The 13,293-nt window shown below is 31.9% G+C and overlaps 2 protein-coding genes across 2 annotated transcripts in view; one reads left to right on the top strand and one right to left on the bottom strand.

Moving 5' to 3' along the window:
* LOAG_17279 (adamts family protein 2) overlaps nt 1-7,350 on the bottom strand; it is a gene marked incomplete at both ends in the record, with an annotated part of 12,855 nt that extends 5,505 nt beyond the window's left edge. Inside the window, 10 exons of the mRNA XM_020449939.1 lie at nt 1,561-1,693; nt 1,840-1,968; nt 2,059-2,205; nt 2,454-2,572; nt 3,203-3,397; nt 4,712-4,878; nt 5,105-5,195; nt 6,063-6,328; nt 7,181-7,259; nt 7,297-7,350. Coding sequence (XP_020306452.1) covers nt 1,561-1,693; nt 1,840-1,968; nt 2,059-2,205; nt 2,454-2,572; nt 3,203-3,397; nt 4,712-4,878; nt 5,105-5,195; nt 6,063-6,328; nt 7,181-7,259; nt 7,297-7,350 — 1,380 coding nt within the window. The remainder of the gene's footprint in view (nt 1-1,560; nt 1,694-1,839; nt 1,969-2,058; nt 2,206-2,453; nt 2,573-3,202; nt 3,398-4,711; nt 4,879-5,104; nt 5,196-6,062; nt 6,329-7,180; nt 7,260-7,296) is intronic.
* Nucleotides 7,351-9,567: 2,217 nt separating this feature from the next.
* Nucleotides 9,568-9,778, top strand: LOAG_02736 (hypothetical protein; the record flags this gene model as incomplete). Its single annotated transcript, XM_003138273.1, has 2 exons — nt 9,568-9,588; nt 9,635-9,778. The coding sequence occupies 2 exons, from the start codon at nt 9,568-9,570 to the stop codon at nt 9,776-9,778; spliced, it is 165 nt and encodes a 54-aa protein (XP_003138321.1).
* Nucleotides 9,779-13,293: the final 3,515 nt, after the last annotated feature.

The raw sequence follows: 13,293 nt of genomic DNA, 5'->3' as shown, positions 1-13,293 counted from the left end.
TCGAGGAAATCTGGAAAGATGAAAAGAAGTGGAAACGAGTGTAATAAAAGTTTACTCGTATGGAAGAAGGTACGAATCTGCAGTATTTCTTCACCTTCTTTCTCAAATATAAGAATAGTTGTTCAAGAAAATATGCATAATCAATGATTTCGAGAGAAGAAAAACTGACATTAATCCTATTGATAGTTAAATTTAATATTCTCTACAAAATCAACCAATTTTGCTTCCTTTCAATTGCAGAGAACGGTAAATATATTGAAGGAAGAGTTATCATGCAAGATGAAATTTTGTTGAAAAAAAAATGATCACTTTGAAGATGAAATATGCTACAAATCATAATCGGAAAGTTTTAGAAGCTTACTGCGGGCTAAACTAACAGCTAACCTGTTCAATCTTTTCTATGAACACAAGAGACGGCTATCTTTATTTTAAAGGAAATAAATCATTTCAAAGATTATACTTCTACTGAGTGCAAATTTAAAATGAAATAAAATCGATCTCAATCTTTTTGATCAATGAATATGACTACATTTCTTATAAAAACGAAACATATAGCATTACTTAGTCCCAACACATCCATAACAAATCATTTTTAAGTATTTTTCCTAAATTTTACTTTCAAGATTTCAAGCATAAAAGTTCAGTCAGATTATAGACAGCACCAAAATTATAAATTTTCGTAATTTAGTCTAATACTTTCTGGACATTATCTCTCTTAAAATCATTACAGGCAGTAAAGAGTCACTTAAATTCGCAACATAAACGATCGGAATAGCATTTATAAAAATAAAAATTTCTGTAGGTGAGAATATGTTATGTTACGAAAGAAAACTTGATTAAGAGTATTAGAGGATCTTTGATTCATAATATCTGGAAGATGAATTTTTATAAATAGTGAAAAAGTATGAGATATAACTTGAGTAGATGCTTTTTAGCTACTAAAACTTTAGCACTATTCATTTTCTCTTTCTCTGAACTTTCAATTAGAATCGAAGTAAGAGGTCACAAGAACTAGCAAAAGAAATATCGAAGCAGATTTTGAAATGCAGGATCAATTAAAATGAATAATGCATAAAAGTTCATTCTCAGCAAATCTCGTTAAAGATAACATCATTTTCACGCTAAAAAAATTTCAAATAATTGTCCAAAGTTGTTAAAATAGAAGTAATTGCCGGTGTATAATTTGTCAATTAAAAAATGAAATGGTTGTACGACAAAACGAGGTCATTTTTATCAGCTGCAAAAGCAATGCATAGGTTAATTTGTCACATGCATTTTAAAATTATAGTTAATCAAAAACGGAATTTAGTGATATTCAGGTACCGTATAAATGATACTGCATAAAATAATTACTAGACTTAAGAGGTATAGACATACTCGGATCTTTACCTTCCATAGAAATGATAGCAATACAAAGAAGGACTGGCAATTATTGATATGAGATACTTAGTTTTAGTTAGCAAAGCTTACCTATGTGATGAAACCGTAGCAACAAATCAGAAGTATATAAGTGATGTATTAGTGATCTTATATTAGAGATTAAAATGGTTGTAAAATAACCTGTCGATATCCTTGGCCATGCATTATATGGCATTGCGTATCAGCATTATAAACTTGTCCTGGCTTCAAATCTGCTCTCATTGTTAATTTTTGTGGTAGGTTGGATACTCGTAGACAATTCTTACCGCGACTACTGAAAACCTTTTGGGTCTTAACAATGAAAAAATTGAAAAGAAAGACAAATAAGCTGATTGAATTAAAAATAATCATCAATACATAAAATCCCGCATTTGAGCCATAGGTTTATATTAAAAGAAATAAATTTATAATGGCACCTACTCGAGACGTTGTAAGAATGCATGGTAGTCACGTAAACTACAAAGTGACCAAGTTACTTTTCCTGGACCTAATGATGAGCTCATAATATGCTTTGCTGGACAATATGGCTCGTCATGACGCATCCCAACGCTGCAACATTTAGCCATAAATTCTTTAGTACTTATGAATATAACTGGATAGATAGTAAACAAATGTGGCCAAGCTTATGGCCAAGCTCACCTGTGGCCAAGCTCATGGGTTCCAATAAAAGCTGATGTAAAATCGAGTCCTTCCGCTAAAGTGCAAGTATTCCATGGATCACACATGCCATCCAACCGAGCAATACCGCTTATGGATCGCGATCCAGTACCACGATGGATATCGTATCTAAAGTATGTTCAGTATGTTTGGATAGCCAGATTCGTTTCAGAAGAATCCAGTTATCAATCGATCCCATTTGAGAAAATGCTTCGTCCATTTATCTCGATATAGTTCAGTTCGTAGAAATTTATATTGTTTCTAATTTATACTATCATTTAATAAATTTCATATACACAGACACACTCCTACATGGCCTGATACTTTGATAACATTATGAAAAGTACCAGCGGTCAAGCATATAATGAAAGATGAACCCTGTAAGCATCAAAGCGTGATCCCAATCACGTGAGCCTAAGTTTCGTTGATATTTGCAAAATCGGTCCAGATATTTTTGAGCATTCCCGTTATTATGCAAATGGGCTGCCATGGCACTCTGAAATTTATTCATGTTCAATGCATAATCTGACTTTTTTTTCGTGACTTTGATGCTCTGAAACATTTAGGATTCGAGAAATAATTTTGGAACGAGTTGATTATTAATTATATGTTGAACAAGACAACTGATAAGGAGAAGTGAGATTAGCTCCTAGCCTTTGCTAAAGTATAAAATAATCAGCTTGATATGACCGAACATTGTTGTTTCTATGACATTTGAACTCTTTCGTACAGAATGATTCTCTTGCCCTTCAACTGTTTACAACAAATACTTCACAACTGACTGTTATCACTTATAAATAAATGCTTTCTTTTTGTCATTAAAAATAAAAGTTAAGTTATTAAACGATTCCTTTAAAATCAAAACTAAAGCAGTGGCAATTTCCATGCATATTCTTTCTTTTTATGACATTTTCTGCCTTTTACATGAAATTGTTTTGTTACATTTTGAGAGTAAAATGAAATTAAATGATATTTCTAAAAAATGACTTATTTCACCTAACTCTTTAACCGTTTTTACGAAATTATCGATCGTTTTGACTCACTAATTGTTCGAATGTAAGGAGTGAGAAACTTTAGATACGGTCCATCCTGAAAGGTCAGGAAAAACGGAAACAAAAACTGATACCGGCTGAGTGGTGAGCACTTCGAACCTCACTACATGAAATGATAGTTTTGGAATGGCACTCGGTTGATGGTACATAATTTGTATATTGTTAAGCATTGTGAGCGCGTAATCCTGCAGTTTACTACTTGCATCGATGCCGTATTTACTATTAAAGAGTTTCCATAACATTTCATCCACGAATATTGCTAATTCCACCTGAAAATTGAACTTGAAACAGTTGGAGTCCAGCAATGAGCAACTTTCGAGACTTTGGATGGGATGGAATGCTTGAAACTATTTGTCCGTAAATATGCGGAACTTCTGTAGTCATCCCGGTGAATTTTGCGGGCCTCATTCAGCAAAGTACGATGTTGGAAAATGAAACGATTTCCGAACGCACAAAGTTCCATTTCCTTTTATTGAAATTCTTTAGCTTATATTTTATATGCTTCACATCTTTTACTCTGAACCAATGATTACAAATTTCTTTAACATTGAATTGACACATATACGTCAATTCCTTTCTTTTCCTTCTTTTTAACAATTCTTCAAAGAAAAGGAAATTTTCGAAGTGCTATTGTGTTTTCTATCAAAGTTTATGATTCGCTTTTGCATATTTCGTTTGTGCATATTTGCACCTCTTAAATCTTATGTTTTACAAAAAAGCATTTTTGATGTTCGATGTACCGTTCCTTTCTGATAATTTAGCATCATTCAAATTATCCTCCTTATAAAGACTTACCTACGCTCCACTGAACTTATTTACCATTCCGGTTTCCCTTCCTACCCCTTTACTTTTTTCCAATAGTATTAGGAATTTTGCCTACTAATAATCCATTAATCGAACTTTGGGTTGAAACTCCTGATAATCTATGGCCAGCTGTTGGATGACGAGTGAAAATAAAAAAAAAAGACATCAATAAATAGGGAACAACTATTTTACGAAGTATTTCTTTTCAAAAATGAAACATAAATTGTTGTAGAAGTTGTTCTCAGTAGCATTAGTATAATAGGAGTGGCTATTTTCTCTTTTATAAAAGCAATGGTAATTAGTAATTAGGAATTAATAACAATGATATAATTGATGGTATGTCTTTGCTCGATGGACTCTATTCCAAAAATATTTTAACCATTCCTGTTTTTCTTTTCTAATTTATTCATCTCTATTAATCAAAAAGTTACAGTTATGATGGATTGAATTTTATTTTCATCTTAATTAAAAGTGTCGAAATTTGAATCCTTTAAAAATCTGCTAACCCAAACTCATCTTGTATTTTGTTACTTTTTGGATCACTACAAGAAAGCTTTTTTTTTCTTCTCTTGAAAGATGACGGCAAGGCCAAAAAGATGTGACCAGAATACAAGCTGATAGAAAAACGTAAAAAAACGATCGTGTCAAGAGTAATTAGTCAGGTGCACAATGTCAGGTGTACTCTAATCAGTTTAAATGTTATGTATAATGAGTTTATCTATCTTATACCCATCTAAATTTCAAATAATTTCATTTAAAAACAAACGATATTAGCTAACAATGAGTTCGCCTTCAGCACTGAGACGTTGTCCAACTGCAAATACATCTTCGCTCACTTCGTTTTCATCCTCGGCGAGTTCGGTCGATGTAATTGTCGATTCGAGACCGCAAAATTCTTTTTGCGCAACTTCACGTTTGTAAATTACATGTAATCCAGAATCTAAGTCTAAAACTTTTGTATGATTTAATGGGGTCTGAATAGCAAATAAATATACAAGACAGTGATTAAGTTTACATTTAATTATTCGGTCAGCGAACCATGTCAAGCTAAATATCCCTGTCTTTTCATTTTCATTAGTATTTTATAGAATTGTTTTCAAACTAAGTAAAGTTGGCAATAATTTGACAGCTTAATGGAGTAGTCCTTGAAAAGTTATAGTTATAGAGATTACCGTTCCGGTTATCCTGATCAAATCGATGAGCGTGACGATCGGGTAATGGATGTAATATGTAAACCTCATCTGGCATTACAATTATGCCCTTCTAAAAAATGATTATTTAGTATCTTGAATTAAAATTTCTAAATCATTCTAAAATTCGAATATTTACTTCCAAATTTCGAAATGCCGGAAATTTTGAAAAAAGCGTCATTCGTCGTTTAATATTTTACGAAACTTCGCATGTGCTTCTATTTATGGAAATAAAGATTTATATAAATAACCTCATAATTTAACGTTTTACTATGCAAGTTTCGTTTTCAACGTAGTAAAATTAGAACTTCAAAAAAAAAATTGAACAAAAACATACTTATCTCTCTAATCCTACACATTTTTTATCTGGGAACTCTTCGAAAAGAAAAGAATGTTTGTTCAAAATGGAAATCAAAAAATGGAATCTTTTTGACTACTTCCTGATGCCATGGCCTATGTTAGCTCTCTTTCAGTTCATAATTCTGTGTATTATCTTCTTCTAATAAGCTCACTTCCATCTACTGCACCTTTATCAAAAACTCTGGAAGGACAGGAAGTGCAAGACATCTAATTTTAGATGTGATGAATCGTTCAAACAATAGGGAATGTTTCAGAAAAAGAATGACCAGGGAATATTTCCAGGGAATTTTCTTAATTATTATCTTATCTATATGTGCTTGTAAAGTCCACTACTTGATTCCATTCCATAGATTACTTCGTTAATATGAGTATTCTCAGTTTTTTTCAAACTTTATTGTAACTATTTTCATTTTTTTTCCATTCATTCACCTATCGTTTCTTGTTTTTTTGTTGGGGATCAAAGAATAACATCATTAATTAGATTCCAAAACAGTTTCATATCTTCTGATCACTGATAAACGAAAGCTGATTTAAGCAGGTAAGCAGCATAAAAGTAATGTAAGCTATAATAAGCACTGACAAGATTCCCATCACAGTTGCTGATAGCTGCATACGCTTCCTTTGATTTATGTTGATAATGACAGTTGGCCGGTGGTAGCCCAACATTCAATTTTCCACCACCATGGGCATTCCGGAAAACGGTCTTCAGGTGCGGTGATACAAGCAATTGAATGGTTGGCTGTAACGTGAAGTTTATTTGCTTTCCGTGAATAGTCATACGAAGCAGTTTTAATTGACCATCTTTCGAATACTCCGTTTCCGGATATAATTCTTCGTGTTGAGGAACTGTAAAGATTTAGCATAAAAGAAATTGTCGTCACTCTTGAATAGTATTTAACAGAGAGTCAGGAGACATGAAAGTATGGTATGACTTAATTTTTGATCTACTTTACCCCACAATTGCACTTCTATTCCTTTCATCACCATTACAGTACTTTGGCATCAAATATCACATCATTTGCTAAAAGTGTTTGGAAATATTTCCGTCAGATGATTTCACTAAAAATACATGTGCAACATATTTTTCACTAATTATGATTTAATTAATGGATATATCAAAAATTTGGAAAATTGTTGCGGAAGAAGACTAGACAAGAAGTGCATGTCTTTTATTTAGGCTGAATTTTTTTATTAAAGCTGTAAAGCAACGTACTTGTCCATAACTGCCTATTTCTACTGCTAAATCATTTCTTAACTATCTTTTATCACTTCATACAATGATTACGTTGATACTGTAGCACAAAAGTAATTGCTAAAATTTTGGCAGATAAAAAAAAGGAAAGCTCTTCTATTTTCTACGCAATATTGCAAATGAGAATTAAATTTGCTTGGCCATACGCTATTAACTTTTCTATTCAGCGTTACTATTGGTCAATTAGGAAAGCGTTTCTATTCTTGCGAAATAAAGCAATAGGTAATACTTGTACCTATTGACCTTTAACTAAAATTTATTTATTACCAAAAATTATTACGCTTTACAGGCATTTTAGTATCTCATAGCAATGAAGAAATGAAGATCATGCATTAGCATAAAACCACTTCTTCATTGCAACTCTTAATTTTCTGGTACTAAAATATTGAAGCATGGTACTAAATCAGCATTAAATAACTAATAGGTTATTAATAAAGCTAACATACCGTCAGAGAAGGTCTGCACCCCAAATGTATATCGCAATTCTTCTGATGATAGGAACGGCACTGTTGTTGATTCTATTAACTGTAATTAATAGTTTTCATTTTAATCAGAAGAATACATTGTTTGTTTGTGATACATTTGTTTCCTTTAACTTCAACAATTTTCTGTTCATATGTTGACACTTTACTGTCGCCTATCTTAATCTTCTGCTTATTTAATTAATCCTTATATCGCACTCGCGATTTTCAGTGCATACTATACTGTACTTTAGAATATCAATATTTCGAAGGACGACAATAAATGACAAATACTACTTCCTATTCAACTAGTATCTTTACTGAGAACTCTCGGCAGAGAATCGAGAAAAAATAATGTTTCACAGTTGGCCAACAATCACGAACAATTTTATAGTCATCCAGTAACCGTGAATAATTTATACTGAAGCCCGGATATAACTCGTATTGCTTACCTTCGTAAATTAATCGTAGTAACTACTATTATGTTATAAATATTGAACTGCAGTAAATTTATAACATCAAGATCATAGTTCCCCAATAATCATAAATAATTTCGAATCACTGAATTAAAAGAAAGGACTAGGGACAGAGATATAATTAGAGAGAAACCGGAAACAGAACTTTGTGTTCAAGGTCTAAAACAAATAAAACGACCAACTAATATACTTCAAGGTCATCTGTCTTGCTTTTTGAACATGTGAAGTTATTTTGAGACCAGAAGTCACCTTATCTTGTCATAAGTCTTTGCTTGTTACATTTTAAAATGTTAGTTTTACCAAGTAATGAACAATATAAATCAGCGAGAAAGTTTTACCGGGAAAAATGCAAGGCGATCTATGCTAAGAGGAAATCTTGTTAAAATGAGTGGTTATATTTGAAACAATGCAAACAAGTCAAGACAGTAACAAAATTATAAAAAAAAAAGACATTTTGAACCTTCAAATGGAACTTATGGAAATATAAAAACTTAAAGCCAATGAAATGTTAGAAATGTTCTTCAGTAAAAAAGTAACAATTTCCCAATATCAGAAAAAGGGTTTGCACCGCAAAATATTCCAAAAATCAATGTTTAACTGGCTGAAGTTCAGATACTTGTTTTGATTAAAGCAAGTCAATTGTCAACTTAACGACACAGAGTCAGTCTTGACACTTAGTAATTCATTACCGGAAATTCCCCGCATCGCCGGAAATATGTTCTGTCTGCAAAAATGCACTTCGATTTTTTTTTTTGGAACACTTTGCATTTCGAATATTTTCAAAGAACATTAAAATGTTTGTCACATCATTAATTTACAAAAGTGAAGTCTGGGAGTTTAATTCAAGGATTATTAGAAATAATATTTTTAAGACCAAAATCAAGCAGTTTTTTCTTAAAAGCTTTCAAAAATGTATTCTTCCATTTCTCGCATGAAATATAAGAAACACTTTTAAATATTAAATGTACAAAGAACATTAACGACTACTTTATGAATAAAGTTGTAGAAAAGTGAAAGAGTGTGATAAGTTTTACACATTTGAAAGCATGAATATTTTTGTTAGTTTTGTAACATTCAATAAAATCAAACTTTATTTAATTTCCTTTACTTATTCCTTCTATGCTAATGAACCTAAATTTCTTCAAGTAGGTAATGAATTGTAAAAAATATGGTAAAATCACTATAAAATGTTGAAAAATACTGTTAAAAAAGGATTATTTTGAAGAAATTAGAAAGGGAAATATTCCAAGTAAAAAATACTTTATTTAAAGAAAATGGAAAAGATAAACGCAATTAAGATATACTCTTTTAATCGTAATAATTAGAAATGTCGATTAGAATTACAAATGTTTCTATCTAACAGTTTCTTTCATAAGTAACATGACAATGCAGTGATACAAATAATGGTACCATTACTTCTAGTTGTAATTCTATTAGTCGCATTTATCAACAGTACATGTAAATACTAACATGGTACCTACCTGGCGGTAAAAAGTGAGAAGGAAAAAGTGGAACAGAGATTGGAAAGTCACTTCCGTTCCCTTTACACGCATAATAAGCGGAAATAGTGATCGTTGTATTATTGTTGTTATTATTGTTGTTATTGTTGACTGGCTGAGGTGGGAATGAACTGTGTATGAAACGCCGTGCTTTAGCGCTTGTTTGATATCAAAGAGACAAAAAAAAAGTGATGAATAGGAGGTGGCACTTTTCACTGTTAGGCCTTAGGTGTCGTTATTCGTCGTGTCGTGTCTCGTCGTTACCGTTATCGATGTCGTTACCTTTCCCGTTGTTGTAATTACTATCTTTTGTTCTTGATGATGAAGTTAATGATTGTAATATAGCAGCGTTTTCCTATTCATTCCATCAGTTGATAGTGATTGGGATAGGATGGGGATGGCGATGATAACAATGAAGGTGACTGCAATCAAAAACCAGTGAGAGTGAGAAATTTTAAATTTAGAAAAGGCAAGAATGGAAGGCAGAACATGAAGGAAGGATGGAAAAAAAGGAGGAGGAAGAGGAGGAGGAGGAAGAAGAGGAGGAGGAAAAGGAAGAACAACTAGGGGGAAGCAAGTTCAGATGTTCGGGAAGCAGGAAGTTATAAAAAGGGGCAATATGTGATGCAACAAGGAAAGCGCCATCGCTGGATTTTTGTGCAAGAAAGATCTTTTGCTTGAAAAGTGTAGTTAAATAGAATCCCCTTAATGAGTAATTGTTTCAGATTTAATTATCACTCCTTAATGAGTAACTGTTCCAGATTAATTATTAGTCTTTCCTCAGTCCAATTAATAGCAACCATCGCAGAATGATGCTTGTGATATTTTTCTCTATAAAACATGCTTTTCAATATGTTTTTTTTTTTTTTTTAGCCGAAATATATTAAATGAATAATTAGAAGCACACTTTTTCGTTCACATAGTTGACTTCTACAACCAATCGAAGAGGAAAATAGACTGGTCTTCGAAATTCTGGAAGAATATTAGACATCCCTCTTCGCAGACTACCTCATATTGGGTAATTCAAAGTCTGATGATAAAGCTACAGTTATTGTTTATCAAACATGTGAAGTAAGTTAGCTCTGGAATGGAAAATCAAAAATCCCCAAGTCATTTTAATGATACTGTCATATCTGCAAAATCATTGCATTGTCATTTGTCAAAGTTTTTGGCATGATAAATTAAAGTTTCTATGGAAAGAATATCGGTGTCAAAATGTGCATTCGATAGACCCATCGTTTTCGGTAATATGGAAGAGAGACCTGCAAGGTATTTGACATCACTTATGTCTCGCCAAGTATCGGTGTAATGTGCGTGTGCGTGTGTACGTCCGTGTGTGTATTATATATATCTGTGTCAATACGAGGATGGGTGTATATATCGTCGCCATATAGCCTTTTTTGAAAAATTTAAAACGACGATTTAAAATAATAATGATCTTTTATCTAAAGAACAAAGAGTGTAGAGTAATTGTCAATGGCTACCAAAACTGTCGCGACAGTTTTGTTGACGTATTATAATGTCGTAGAAATTTGTTCACCTTTAGGGAGGAGAGGTGACAGGAAACGTGGTGTCATAAATGGTTATCCCTCGTGTGTTCAATACTCCTTTCCCTAATTTCTTCTTTCTTTCTGCTGTTTGAATAGTGAAACTCAAAAACAATTGCAAAAAACAAGTCAAAAAAAAAAACATTCAAAGAAAACATTCTAAAAAGGATGCAAGCATGTAAAATAACATATTTGTTTATTAGTGTATTTGCATAAACTAACAAAGTGTTAGAGTTACTGTAATTTTAAACATTTAGTTTTTTTCATGCTAATAAATGGAAAAAAGAGTGCATGTTGAAGGAAAAAAGTATTTTAAAACGAAATTTTCAACGAATTTCTACTTTTATTTTTATGAGTGGATCACTGTAGAAAGAGGTTGCAAAAATCATTTCATTCTATACTTTGTGTATAAGAATAAACTTACCCATCGCTTTATTTCATGGAGAAAATTCTCGTTAAAAATTGCAGCGACATTTACACCAGCCGGAAGTGAGAGGAACACAAATGAATCAGGCAACAGACATAATACTCAATACCGCTTAGCAACAGACCAATGCGCAAAACGCAAATGTGTAAGATTTGACTAACTGCTTGAAGTTCTGAGGAAACATTTGAATTTATCAGATAATTATATTGAATACATGGCCAAATTTCAATCGCTTTTTTTTCTCCTTTCAATTTACTTTGCATTTGTAGTCAGTAAATTACTCAAATTATTGACGATGTCATAAATTGCGCTTATGAAGCAATTATTGGTACTTTCGAAAACGCTATCTTTTCCATTGAGTTTTTTTTCTTAACTTATCAACAGAAGGTAATTAGGATAAAGTTATTGGAGATTGAATGAGCTTTATTAATCATCTGCTCAGTTACGCGCTTGCAGTTCTTGACAATCCTGCAACTCCACATTACTTTGGTTCAGGCCTTTATCGCTTCAGCAAGTCACCTTACATATTTTGGATATATATAAGCGAAATTTAATTTTCTCTTCACTTAAACATTTAGAAAACCAGATTGTGTGGGGAAATTTCGAAAGATTGCACAACGAAATTTAGATTGAATCATTGTTTCTTCTTTAAATCCCATCTTTAAATTCATCAACAAAGTAAACGCAACAACTGAGTGACAAAGTAAACAATAAAAGAGAATGAATGAACAATATTTCTTGGTTATACAAGTTACTTCAAAAATGAAAATGAAATAATCGTTTGGCAAAAAAAAAATATTATTGTATTTCTTTCCCGCTCTGCTATCAATTACTAAAAATTTTATTACCGTTACTACTGTTCCAGTAGACACAAATACTCATTCTCAGCTGATGTCTGATCAACGATCACGAATGGTTGTTGGGACACAGCAATAGAAACTTATTTTTATTTATATCGTTCATCGATCATTTTTCATCTTCATAGTGAAATCCTGTGTCCTAATTCCTTTCTTTTTCTCCTTGTTGATTGTATTTGCAATTTATTATTACACAAAAGAAGCAGATATTATGAAAAGAGAAGAAAATGAAAGATTTGATATAATTTAAATCTTTTTTCTTTTTGGGAAAACACATTAATAATAATAACTAAACGGCGATAAATAATAAATATTGGTAGGAAAAGGGAAATAGCTAATGATATTAGTAATAATGATCAGAAATGTTGCATGATGACCTTATCGATCTTAGATCTTTCTGATCTTAGATCATCTACCATCCAAACATCATCTAACTTCAATTGAAAACTAATCTTCGATTGATTCTATCATTCCATTCATTTTTTTTTATCTTTAATATTCTATCACTATAAGGCGTGAAATAATATGTAAAGCATGCAGATATGACAAAGAACAATAAATGCATGGGCAATTTTAAGATATTAAAGAAAATACAGCGACTTAAGATGACCAGTTTTACTATTGTTTACTTAATCCTGAAATCAAATGCATTTCAAACCTTGAACAGAAAATTCTCTATCAGATTTCTTCGGTGAAATGACTTCAATCATATGGTGACTTTCACTTATTTCCAATGTCACAATTTTTTCGTTGACACTAACAGCAAATAAATTTAACTGTCTTTAATAAGGGTTCTGTTACAAATTTCGGACAGAAATTTATTTCACGGGACATTGACACTTAAATGTTGTAATGGGAGTAAATGTTGTAAATGTTGTAATGTAATGGGATGTTGTAATTGCTACGAATGAATCATTCCAAAGCCTATAAAACTGGGCTTCGATGCCAAATGTATCGCAATGTTAAATTCAATTATTATTAGTTGGTTGAAAACAAAAGAGTTCCTTTGGAGCAATGCTGCGCTTTTATCACCAATTTCACTATGGTTAGCTGTACGATGCAAATATTGGTGAAGGAAATTATTCAAATTAGGAAATTGCATTTTGATTAGCACTGTGACATATAATTTATTCAAATCTGAAGTGTAGTTCACGCGGAAAAGTTTCCTTATATTACAGAGCAGAACAGAACCAATTAAACGGTGGATTAAAGTAATTTATATTATAAAATTTTTGGTTTTTGCTTTTTTCAAACAAATTTTTTCATCAGAAATGTCATACAGTAAAGAAATG

The sequence above is a fragment of the Loa loa genome, assembly GCF_000183805.2.
Source record: "Loa loa unplaced genomic scaffold supercont3.57, whole genome shotgun sequence".
NCBI lineage: Eukaryota > Metazoa > Nematoda > Chromadorea > Rhabditida > Onchocercidae > Loa > Loa loa.
The sequence above is the reverse complement of the archived record's forward strand: the minus strand, read 5'-3'. Positions and strand labels throughout refer to the sequence as shown.